We start from the raw sequence: 12636 nt of genomic DNA on the forward strand, positions 1-12636 counted from the left end.
CAGCAATCGTAAAGGGTCTTAAACCCTCTCAGTGACCAGCATCTGTTTTTTCTTATCAGTGCTAAAGACATTTAGCTTACTCTGTTGATTTTGGTCACACAAATAAGTGTTATACACCATTCGAATGTTAGGTGTCTACTTTTTTTGTCTACTGCGCTCACAGTAACAACAAAAGTGTGTACGTCTGCAAAATTAGGAAAATAAACCGTGTACGCATTCTTTCTTTTGTCTCTTCGCGAACTGTTTAGAAATGCGGCACTAAAATGAACTGAAACTCTGTGAAAACAAAACACACAGACATGAGACTTGTATCTCTATTCAGTTCAATTCAATTCAGCTTTATTTGTATAGCGCTTTTACAATGTAGATTGTCAAAGCAGCTTCACATAAATAGTCATAGTAACTGGAACAGTGTAGTTCAGTTTTTAGTGTTTAAAGGGCACCTATGGTAAAAAATCTACTTTTCAAGCTGTTTGGACAGATCTGTGTGTTGGTATAGTGTATAGACCGTCATACTGGGGTGATATGAACACACCCAGTCCTTTTTTTTCAATTTAACTACAAAAAAAAAGGGTCGGCCAATTGGAGCTGTTTTCAAATCGATCGCACCATTACGTAGGTGTGCGATTTCCACTCCCCCCCCCGCCCACAGAATTGATTGACAGCTGCGCGCATTAACATGTTCCAGTAGTAACGTGTATATGTCAACAAGACCAGCCAGACATACGCAAAGCAACCGGGAATAAAAGGTCTGTTCTGTTCGCTAGGATCAGCAATCATCATCAAATGTGATTAAGAGTAAGTTTCACATGTTTAAAGTGTTTTAAAACAGAGTATGTGTGTAATTAATTACAGCGTTTTACTTCAGCTTTACTTCATCAGCACAGCCGCGTGTCAGAACAATTATAAAAGAAGACGCTTCCGGTTTGTGGAAGTTAAATCAGGTTTATTTTGTACATTAGCATAACAGATATCCACACTGTACTTGAGGTTAGCCTTAACTAAGCCTTAACAAAACAAAACTTTCCATCCGGAGCTCCTTTACGGGACTCCACACTTGTAAACAATCGCTCCATTGGGCTCGCGCGGCTCTCTGTGCCGCCTGGACTAGTCAGTGCTACCAAGCCAACCAATCACAGAGCTTGTGCCACGCGTCGGTGCGACGTGTATTTACATTTTTTGAGAGGTGAACATCAGCGACGCCGACGTCAACTCGTAGGCTGCGCCATAGCATACGCGTACGCTTGACGCAGAAGTATAAATCAGCCTTTAGAGAGCCCATAATCACCTAAGGAGCCAAGACATGTCAGATACTATAGAGCATTTGATTGGTCAGTATTTTATTTGAAAATAAAGTTTGCAAAAAAACTTTCACCTATTTATGTGGAAGTGACAAACTACAAGCTTTATATCAGTTTTATATCTTCTAAACGTGATTTTTTTTAGCACACTAGCTCGTACATATCTTTAAAACTAACATACTGATACTAACATCTAAAACAGGCATTTTTCACTGGCTTACTATATATGTTACAGTTTCTTCCGCATGCTGTTGGAGGCCATTAAGAAGCTGACTGCAAAATTGGCTGCCATCAGTTTGGTGGAAACTCGTAGAGCCACAGTGAATGATAATGATCGGGATACCAGTGATGGCGGCGCAGACAGAGAGGTAAACTCTCTCAACAGATCACACGTGTTCCGCTGCAATGACATAAATGGATAGATACTGTAATATGCTTGCCTTCTCCACAGGACAATGGGGGAGAGGATGCAGAAAACGAGAGGATTGTGGATGATGAGGCCAATGAAGGTGATGCTGATGCCACAGATTCCAAGAGAAAAGAAAAGCAAGAAGAGGAGGTATCAGAATTATTCCCCTTTTCTTTAAGGGATGGAAATGTTTTAATTTTCTCTACCTCAAGTGTTCATACCATTGACTTCCATAGTAGGAAAAAAGACGAATCAGCTGATCGAAGTGACTTTAAACTCCCCGGTGTCCCTGTATCTGAGTTTAAACTCAGTAAACAGGGGTTAGTTTGGTGAACTGATGACCTTCACAGCCAATCGCAGTCATTTCTGTTGAGTACATGAACACAATAGCAAATCAGCAGTGTTTAAGAACGTGCGCAACAAAGCTCAAATGTTCGCAGGAACATTGTTAAAGAGCCCATATTATGGGTTTTTGAAAATTCCCCTCCATGTAGTGTGTAATACAGATCTAAGTGAAGTGAAGTATCCAGCTAAGGCTTAAATCTGTAAGAGTACAGTGTTTAAAACAGTTGATTCATCTAAAAAAAGAGTCGACTCATAGTGCTTCAAACGAGTCGCCTTGATACTGAGTCATTAGGTGTTTCGCCATGACGTACGAACGAAACCAAGTTATTCACTTGCACGCGCAAACCCGGGAGTTTTCAAACCTGAGGCCCCGCCCTCTGACGCAGAAACCCAGACACACACACACACCCACAAACACACGCACACAAACATGCCGGTCGATTGAAGTCACACTGCAGATGGATATTATATCGAGTCTCTACCCAAAGATGAAACCTCAGCATTATAACCAAGCAGTTGGAAACTACTGGAAACTTCTGCAAATTACATGCTACAAAGAATACTTCATCGGCGTTTGTTAAAGGAAGGATCAATAAAGAGTAACTTACTGCTGGACGTAGGATGGGTTTCTTCCTCCATTCTCAAGTGTAAGTATGTGCGATTAAAGTTGTTGCCTCGTTGACTCTAGCTTGCAAATGTATTTAGTTGTGATTTGTTACTTGTAACCGCGTGTACTGTATCAGGTTAACTGGCTATATTCTGTTATCGCGTGCAAAGTCACGTTAAAATGCGACGCGTGCTGCTTGGTTTACGGAGCTCCGTGGACGAGGGTAGTGTGTGTGCGCGTGCGCTGTCGTCTGGAGGTATGTGTATGTGTGTGTTTGTGTGTGTTTGTGTGTGTTTGTGTGTGTGTGTGTGTGTGTGTGTGTGTGTGTGTGTGTGTGTGTGTGTGTGTGTGTGTGTGTGTGTGTGTGTGTGTGTGTGTGCGCGTGCGCGCGTGTTGTCGTCCGGAGGTGTGTGTGTGTGTTTTTGTGTGTGTGCGCGCAAAGACGAGGGCAATGTGTGTGTGTGTCTGTGAAAAGAGCAGAGTGAAACAAGCTATGTGATCTCCTCGACAGTTTTTGGAGTTTTTGCTCAATAAAATAGTCGTGTGAATTTTCAAGTTCATCGACTGTATTTACATTGACCCACTGGCAGCTAAAATCCACGCCTACACTATCGAGCGTGTATGAACTGTGATTACTTTTATATTGCTGATTAGCTGTTTGGCTTTTCACTCTGACTGAAGGCAGTCAACCAATCGCAACAGGCTGTCATTGGTCCAATCAGCGCAGATTAGCTTCGCGCTAAGGAGGGGTTTGGGAACAAATGAATCACTGGACGATTCATACAGGAGTCACTGGGATAATTAGGTAAAAATAAATGCAGAGTATAAGACCATGAAAGTGTTTTTTGACCTTGCATGAATATTAAACTGTTGTTGGAGACCCTTACAACCAAGATATGACCCTATTTCATGTATAATATGGGCTCTTTAAAAAATTCAGTACTGATTGGTATCAAATTCCAGTATTGTGACAAACACTATTGTTTTTCATAATATTTGTTTTATCTACTATGGATGTCAATTGTTAGCAGTTTCCACCATTTTCTAGAATATATTTTTTGTTTTTGAACAGAAAAAAAAGTTTGAAACCATTTAAGGTTAAAGTAAAGTAAATGGTGAGATGTCGTCAATTTTTGTGTTATATAGTGTAATCCTTCTATATTTTATTTCAGACATGTACATTTTATAGCACAAGAGCTAGTAAAGTTGTATTGTCTGTGCTGTGATTCCTCAGGTAGACTATGAGAGCGAGGAGGGAGAGGAAGGCAGTGATCAGGAGCAGGAGGAAGTGGCTGAGGATCAGGAGGCGTCTCAGGAGGTCTCTGAGGAAGGGTCTACTGAGAGCCAACAGAGAGTTAACTCTGAACAGCCGAAGGGAAGCTCACAGGGCTCAGTGAGGATCAACTCTGTGCTGCAGTTAAGCGCTGCTATTGAGGACTACAAATATGACACCAAAAAAGGACTGTGGTGTGAGGTGTGTATAAATAAATTGATCTTCATTTAGGGTCGTTGTTATTGAAACATTTCAGAGTCTTTGAGAGTGCATTGGATGGATTTGTAATAGTTTTTTTTAATGCTGTAGTCTTCCAGTATCAATTAGTTATATGTAGTATCAGTGTTTACCAGACCAGCAGTGTTCGGTAGAGTTACTTTTAAAAGTAATGCATTACAATGTTGAGTCACTCCCCAAAAAAGTATCTAGTTAAGTTACTTAGTTACTTTTTATGGTAAGTAATGCTTTAACTTACTTTTGAGTTATTTTTGCGTTGCGAACTTGTTTTTTTTTTCTGTTTTAATTAAAGGAGCTCTGCGATTAACAACGCACTGTATAACCTACACCTATTTACCTTAAAAAACACATTAAAATATATATTTTAGAATAATGTTTCCTGAGAACTTCCTGAACCCTGAACTATAACTGCTGTATAAGCAGATTATTGAAAGTTTAAATCAATCTGTTGCTACTTTCCTATTTTGTGTCATTAGTAAAATCATTGTTCATTGAGACTGTAATCCCCTTTTCTTTGATGTGTTCAAAATAATGAACACATTTTCTCATTGACTGCGTCATTCAATGTGACTATTTTAATTTTAATTCAGTTATTTATTCTTTTAAAGCTAATTAATTTAACTTAAAAGTAACTAAAATATTATTACTTTACTTTAAAAGTAATGCATTATTTATTACTTGGAAAAATAATATTACTACGTAACTCGCATTACTTGTAAACTGTAAAGGCTGATTTGTACTTCTGCATCAAGTATGCTACGGCATGGCCTACGTGTGGACGCATAGCCTTCACTGTGGCCGTCGGCTTCACTAATGCGCACCTCTCAAAAAATGTAACTACCTGTCACAACGATGCGTAGTGCAAGCTCTGTGATTGGTCAGCTTGGTACCGCTGACGACTGTAGGAGGGGCCGAAAGCCGAGTGAGCCTGATTGTTCACAAGTGTGGAGTCCCATGAAGGAGCTGAGATGAAAAGTTTTGTTTGTGTTTACCTTATGACTAAAGTTGTTGCACACCTGCTGGTTCCTGCCTCAAAATGAGCAAGTTTGAACCACTTGAACATCAAGCGTTCAGAAAAAAACATAACACCAGTGAAGAAACTCAACACAGAGGAACATAAACACCTCACTGCCAATAGCGTTTCAGAAGTGTTATTGCAGAGTAACAGAAACAGCGTGCAGAAGTATGAATGCACAGCTACCCCTGTTGCATGCGCCGTGGGTCACGCCGATTACTTGACACAGAAGTATAAACCAGGCTTTACTCCCAACACTGCAGATCAGTACGAAAGATCATGGTACACGTTTGAAAAAAGGCCATTATATATGTCAGACAAATTATTATACAATTGGCCAGTATTTGTACTTAAGCGTCTTAATGTTTTCTCAAATGGTAATATTAATAGAGACTTGTGAAATTTGTTATTTTTAAATAAATTGAAACTATAAAATAGTCTACTTTTTTCAGATTTAGTTGTATTGCTGTAATATTTTTGACTTGCAAAATAATTTGTGTAAAATATTATACGTTATATTTTTGTTTGAAAGTGCAACACTAATTTTGATTTATCCATAATTTGCATAATAATAATACATTTTATTTATAATACACTTTTTTCAGGATGCTTTAAAACATGTGGATCGATTCTTTTGTTATGAAATGGGGATTAAAATTGTTACACTTTGCTCTAGGTGCGGTTCGCTTAACACGGCAAAGTTTCTAAACAGACCAAAATAGCTAAAACAAGTCAAGTGCAAAACGAGTAAAATCTCCTCACGTTGGTCAGATTTTCAGGGTTTGTTTTGCTGAGTCCCGCTCCGCTGTCACGCGTCCTTATTTTAATTTATGACTATGAGCAATTAGACATTACAAGCGAAAATCTGTGCTTTAATTTTGAATGGTGACACTCACATACATCGTCACTAGACATAAATCAGAGGTAAGATTTTCTCCTACACAGCCATTGGCTAGAATTATGCATTATAGGCTTTACATTATAGAGAGAAATAACAGATGAACCAAGACTGCTGTTTTTCCTTACGGATAAACAGCTCTCGTTCATAGTTCAGCATGCTTTCACTTTCATATTTGACATGAAACGCACATTTACCGGTAGGAATAACATCCCGCCCTACACATAATTGTCTCTTCATATAGCCATATATATGCCTATTACATATTCATAATACACTTTTATATAGCCTGGTTTGGATTGTATTGCTTTCTCATTATAATCGATCTGCTCCAGAGTCCATTTCAATCAAGCCGAGACCACGAGACCAAGTGCGATTGCTGGATTCACATATGCCAAACGAACCGCGCTAACTGGGGAAACGTGCCTGGTTCTGAAACAAAAGTCTAGATGTGAAAGCACCCTCAGACTCAAAGCGCATACAAAAGCATCAAATCTACAATAAAGAAACATAAAATACCAAAACACAGTTAGATAAAAAAAAAGGCTAGAACTCATAGTGTTATGACCTACAGTTCATTTTACATAACTGCAATTTGCAATTCAGTTCATGTTTTAACCATGTTAAACATTAAATGCATTTGCTTTGTATAGTTTGAATTAAAAAAATGGGAGTTAATGATTTTTAAAAGAATTTGATCTGCTGAATAAAACTGTTTAATCCAACAAGGATCTTCTGAAGCAGGGCTGCACAATATATCATTTCAGCATCAATATCGCAGTGTGATCATTCGCAATAGTCACATCATGAGCAAACGCAATGTTGAGTCTGGATTATTATTGACCATTCCGCAAGCGTTTTTTGAGGTCTGCGACTGTGTGATGGTTTTGAAAATCATTCAGGCCTAAGAAATTGTACCTTTTGTAACTTTGACAAATTAATAACGATAAAATCTATTGAATTGTTTATAAAACGAAGACAATTATTTTTACTAGTATTATTTTTCTGATGATTATTCAATTACTGTATACCTAAATAAAGTTCGACTCCTAGGAAAACAATACAGCATTGTTTATTTCATTTGTGTCATTTTCTTTATTGAATTTATCTATGATTGTAGATTGTTTCTTAAATTTTATTCATATACACTACCCTAAAAAATCATCCCAATCAATCTAAAACTCTTCTTTTTTTTTTCTAAATGGTTATTCAACTCATCTAGTAAAATTGTTTTCATATCGCAGAATAAAAAACAAAATATCTCGACATTAGATTTTTCCAACATCGCGCAGCCCTAATGACTAAAACAACCTCTATAATACCTCTATAATATTATTAATAAGCATAGTAAAAAATATTAAGATTTTCACAAAAATATTAAGGAAACATAAAGCCGTTTTCAGCATTGATGATCATTTCTTGAGGATCAAAGCAGCAAATTACACTGAAGAATGAAAACTCCATCACATTAAAAGATTGCAGTCTTAAGTACTTTTTATGAATTATTATCTATTACTTAACATTATTATGTTTTGTGTATTACATGCTTGCCAACAATTATTTAAATGCTAACTAATGCAGTGCGTTACCACATTTGCCATATTACAGGACGTATATGTTGTATATAAATGACTGTAATAGACAGAGATATTTGCATAAATTCAAATTGCAGCTATATATAATGTATGTATATTTATGTATGCATACTGATTATGTAAGTGTATGTGTGTGTGTGTCATTTGTGATAGTACCCATATTTAATCAAATTTGCAAATAAAAAATTCAAAGAAGAGTATCGGTATTTCTCAACAATTGATGGTAAACGTGTTGCTATTCATAATGCTTTGCTGTGTCTGTTTAACAGTTAACCCTGGTCATGCCGATCACTAAAGTGCACTTTGACCTCACCTCAGTGGTGGTGAAACAGGCTCAGAACGCGGTCATCATGGAGACCAAGGGCATCACGCGCTGTTTGTTAAATGAAGTGACCAGAAAAGACGGAAGCAAAGAGATGATGCTCAACACAGAAGGCATCAACATTCATGAGATGTTCAAATATGCTGATGTAAGTCAAATACACCATATACAGGGCTTGACATTAACTTTTTTGTTCACCAGCCACTGTTCTAGTTGGGAAAATATGTTTTATATGCATAAATTTGACTTTAATGTACTAAAATGACTTGATTTAGATGGTGTGTTTTGTCCACATGCCTTCTCATTCACTTAACTTCTTGTGTGTATTGTGTATTAGCTTGCTCAGTGTGCATTAGCAAATGGGTTGTCGCAATGCAATCAGTTTTTATTTCTATTATTTATGACTTTTCAGGGCTCAAGATTAAGGATTTACTAAATTTTTCTCTGACCACACCAAATAAGTATTTCTAGCCACAATGTTTTAATGTGTCAAAACAAGGAAAATATCTTTATAGGTGCACTTTTTTAATTCAACAAAACTTTTCTAAAAAAAAAACATTACATTTAAAAAAAAAAAAAAAAAAAATTATTTTTAAATGTTATTGTCATGTATTTAAAATATGCACAGTAATCTGTCCTGGCTAAAAGTCCCAGATCAGCAGTTAACTACACATAAACGAGGAGTAATCTCCCATTAAAGCAATGTTATTGTAAAAAAAAATAATTAAACCATATTAACAAAAATAAATGTAAGCACAAGAAGTCAGGTGAAACATACCATGTGTGATAATGAAAGGATGATCACACGATTAATATAGGCCTGTTAATAATCTATTCAAATAATAATTCAAATGAAATCAGTGACCGCTGCCTCTTACAAAAGAATTAGTGTATTTTCTTATCTTAAGCTCTTGAAAGCAGCAGGATTGTGGGTGCACGATCATCACTGTTTGTACAATCAATTTCAAAGGGAACCCATCACACCAGTTGCGCTTCCTCAAGGCATGGTTGTGCGCAAGTAAACGGGAGCGCGCGCACTTTTTAACAGTCACGAACATCACATCACCTGCGCGCGTGAGTGATCATCCTCTCGTTTGGTATTTACATGCTTTTTTTTGCAGCTTTGCTCGCGCGAACAGTTTTTTTTTTTTTGTCAGTCGTGCTGCTTCTCGATTCTAAGATCACATTTGCATGAATATTGGGCCATGCTTATTGTCGAACCCTGCTTTTAAGAAAACTACAATTTAAAAATTATTCAGTCCAAAGTGGCTAGTGGAGGGGTCTGTCTAACCCGCCAGAGCTGAAATCTACCTGCATTCGGTGGGTTGGCGGGTGTTAATGTAAAGCCCTGACCATAAATATCCATTACTATATATATATATATATATATATATATATATATATATATATATATATATATATATATATATATATATATATATATATATACACTACCAGTCAAAAGTTCTGGGTCAGTAGGATTTTTATGTTTTAGAAAAAGCTTATCTTGCTCACCAAGGGTGAATTTCTTTGATCAAAATCAAATTACTCTAGTCACATGATGCTTCAGAAATCTCTCTTATATTAATTATTATTATTATTACTGGTAATAGTAATAAAAGCAATAATGACTGGAGTAATCATTTTTTTCAAAACTACATACATTAAGAAAGCAGTTAATTAAATTTTTAGTAAATATTTTACAATTTAACAATTTTATTACATTTAATAAATGTCGCCTTGATAAGCAGAATAAAAAAACTGATATTAAAATGATAAAAAAATATTGAGTGGTAGTTTATATTAATTACTTTAGTTTATTTTAATATTGATCTTGCCATGAAAGAGCCATTAGTTGAACCAATTGCATTTTTTTACAAATGAATTTTTTTTATGATTGAAATGTATTTTTCTTGTACACTATTGGAAATTATTATCATTAGTATTCATCTTTTTATTCAAGTTCTCTCCTCACCAATGCTGCATTGATACTTGCACAGTACCCACTAATAATGTCAAAAAACATTGTTTAAAATGCCATTTTCTCCTGTTACTCCAGTCTTCAGTGTTGCTGGATCTCAGTGCTAAATTTATAAATTTATAATTATGGAACAAAACCAGGAAATAAAAGTTACCGTGACCAACATTTTATTTTTTATTTTTGTAAATTATTAATGGTACCAAAATTTTGACTGCCAGTGTATGCAGTAAGTTACATTAATACTATCATTGTAGCTGTCCATAAAATAATCATATAATTTATGTTGTTTTAGATCCTGGACTTGAAGAGATTATACTCCAATGAGGTTCATGCCATGGCCAGCACATATGGTATTGAGGTGGCCCTTAGAGTGATCGAGAAGGAGATTAAAGATGTGTTTGCTGTATACGGTAAGTAATAACACAAGAATTGACTGTTTGGCACCTGTTTGAGTGGAGATCTGACTGTGGTGTTTGTCTTCAGGTATCGAAGTGGATCCTCGTCATCTGTCTTTAGTTGCTGATTACATGTGTTTTGAGGGAGTGTACAAGCCTCTCAATCGTTTCGGCATTCAGTCCAACAGCTCCCCACTGCAACAGATGACCTTTGAGACCAGCTTCAAGTTCCTGAAGCAAGCCACGATGTTAGGTACAGTACGCTTTCAGTAAAAAATAATGCGTGTTGATATTTTGAAATAATATTGTTCAGAAGTATAATTTTTCACTGCTTCTCTCTCTTTCTCTTTCTTGTTTAGGTTCTTATGATAAACTCAGTTCGCCCTCAGCTTGTTTGGTTGTAGGAAAAGTTGTGAAGGGAGGAACTGGAATATTTGATCTGAAACAGCCATTACAGTAATGAATTTGGAATGAGGACTCTGATTGCTCACTGCTGAGAAGTTTACCGTTGGACATTTGGATGATAAAGAAGCATGTTTTCTATGTAAAACATCAATAAATATTTTATCATTTGTTTTCTCTTGTCGGTCTGTTATCGTTGTTGTCACCACAGCCATGTCACTCTGCAGCCTAAGACCTGTTACTCAGTAAAGCTAAACAGGGCTGCGCCTTATCAGTACCTAGATAGGAGACCACATGGGAAAACTAGGTTGCTGCCAGAAGTGGTGTTAGAGAGGCCAGCAGGGGATGCTCAACCTGTGGTCTGTGTGAATTCTTATGCCCCAGGGGGCACTATACTGTCAGTGAGCACTGTCTTCAGTGGCGTATCGGAAGGGCCTGCAGGGCACGCACCGCGGGGGGGGGGGGGCCTGCGTGATTAAGGGGCCCCGCGTCGTCGTGATTTTCAATAATTGAAAATCCGGCAACCGCAATAATCAAACTCTTGGGAACAACTGTGGTCGGAACCAAAGTTCACAGGTCTGTGTTCTCTGAACACCTCTCAAGCGGTGGACTACTTAATTCTGATTGCTTGCCGCCAGGGGCGGACTGGCCATCTGGCAGACCGGGCACTTTCCCGGTGGGCCGACGTACTTTTTGGGCCGGGCTGATCATCGTCTTATCTGATCGGCTCATAAAAGGCTTAGCAGCCTATCGTTTTTTTCTGCCTTATTAATTGACGCTGCTGTGATCTGTGACTCTCTGAAAGTAGATGCTTTTTTTCCCAGACAAACACACAGGGCCGGCCCATGTGACAATATAATATAATATAAGTCAAATCTGCAGCCCATTGGCTCTTTTCGGTATTGACATTGGGCTGGCCCAATCACAAACTAATATTTTGGACTCCGTGTGAGCGTGCATCATCTGTGTGTATTTGTCAAAATAGTTGAGAGTCAGAGAGAAGAAACGCAAGGGAGGCGCAGAGAAATCGCGGGAAATACACCGGCGTTTCATTTAGCGATTCTGAAAAGTTGTCAGTTCATTTTAGTACACGGCTAAAAGCGCAAATCACGTGACCACACACACACGCACACTCTCTGCCAAGAGCTGCAGCCAGTAGTTCAGAGGGTGAGCATAAACCCCAGGTGAGAGTATAGTGCATGTCAGACAGTTCACCTGCTGGATGATCTGATCTCACTATAGTTGTTAAACGTGATATTGAATTAATCTTGTTGTCTCTATCTAACTATTCTTATGTCTTTTGAATCACTTGTTCTCAGTTAACTGTTTTGGCTGAGTGCAAAGATAAGCTAATATATTAATTTATGCAACCACATACACTGATTCTGCACATTGACTGATTGCTTACCTTTATCGTTTAAATTTAATGTACGTTATACTCAGGGCTGGACTGGGGCAAAAAATCGGCCCTGGAATTTTGGGCCAGAGCGGCCCACTAAATTCAATCAAAATGCTATCTATCTATGCACGTTCAATATTTTTATCAACTCATTCTATAAAACACAAAAGCCATATATATGAAATAAATAAATACAAACAAACTTTAATCTCAATTTAATTTCTGTATACTGTCCATAAAGACATTTGTTAAATTCTAAAAATACACTATTCATTCATTTATTTTTCTTCGTATAAGTCCCTTATTTATCAGGGGTTGCCACAGTGGAATGAACTGCCAACTATTCCAGCATGTTTTATGCAGCAGATGCCTTTCCAGCCACAACCCAATATTGGAAATCACCCATACACACTCATTCACACACACTCATACACTACAGCCAATTTAGCTTATTCAA

At 37.3% G+C, this 12636-nt stretch overlaps 1 protein-coding gene across 1 annotated transcript in view; it reads left to right on the forward strand.

The window, feature by feature from the left end:
• polr1a (RNA polymerase I subunit A) overlaps window positions 1-10954 on the forward strand; it is a 66497-nt gene extending 55543 nt beyond the window's left edge. The window contains exons 28-34 of the mRNA XM_087281244.1: window positions 1537-1669; window positions 1753-1860; window positions 3897-4136; window positions 7950-8150; window positions 10276-10393; window positions 10467-10631; window positions 10738-10954. Coding sequence (XP_087137370.1) covers window positions 1537-1669; window positions 1753-1860; window positions 3897-4136; window positions 7950-8150; window positions 10276-10393; window positions 10467-10631; window positions 10738-10838 — 1066 coding nt within the window. The 3' untranslated portion in view covers window positions 10839-10954. The remainder of the gene's footprint in view (window positions 1-1536; window positions 1670-1752; window positions 1861-3896; window positions 4137-7949; window positions 8151-10275; window positions 10394-10466; window positions 10632-10737) is intronic.
• Window positions 10955-12636: the final 1682 nt, after the last annotated feature.

Source organism: Danio rerio, chromosome 14 (genome assembly GCF_052040795.2).
Source record: "Danio rerio strain M-AB ecotype USA chromosome 14, GRCz13ab, whole genome shotgun sequence".
In the NCBI taxonomy this organism is placed as follows: Eukaryota; Metazoa; Chordata; class Actinopteri; order Cypriniformes; family Danionidae; genus Danio; species Danio rerio.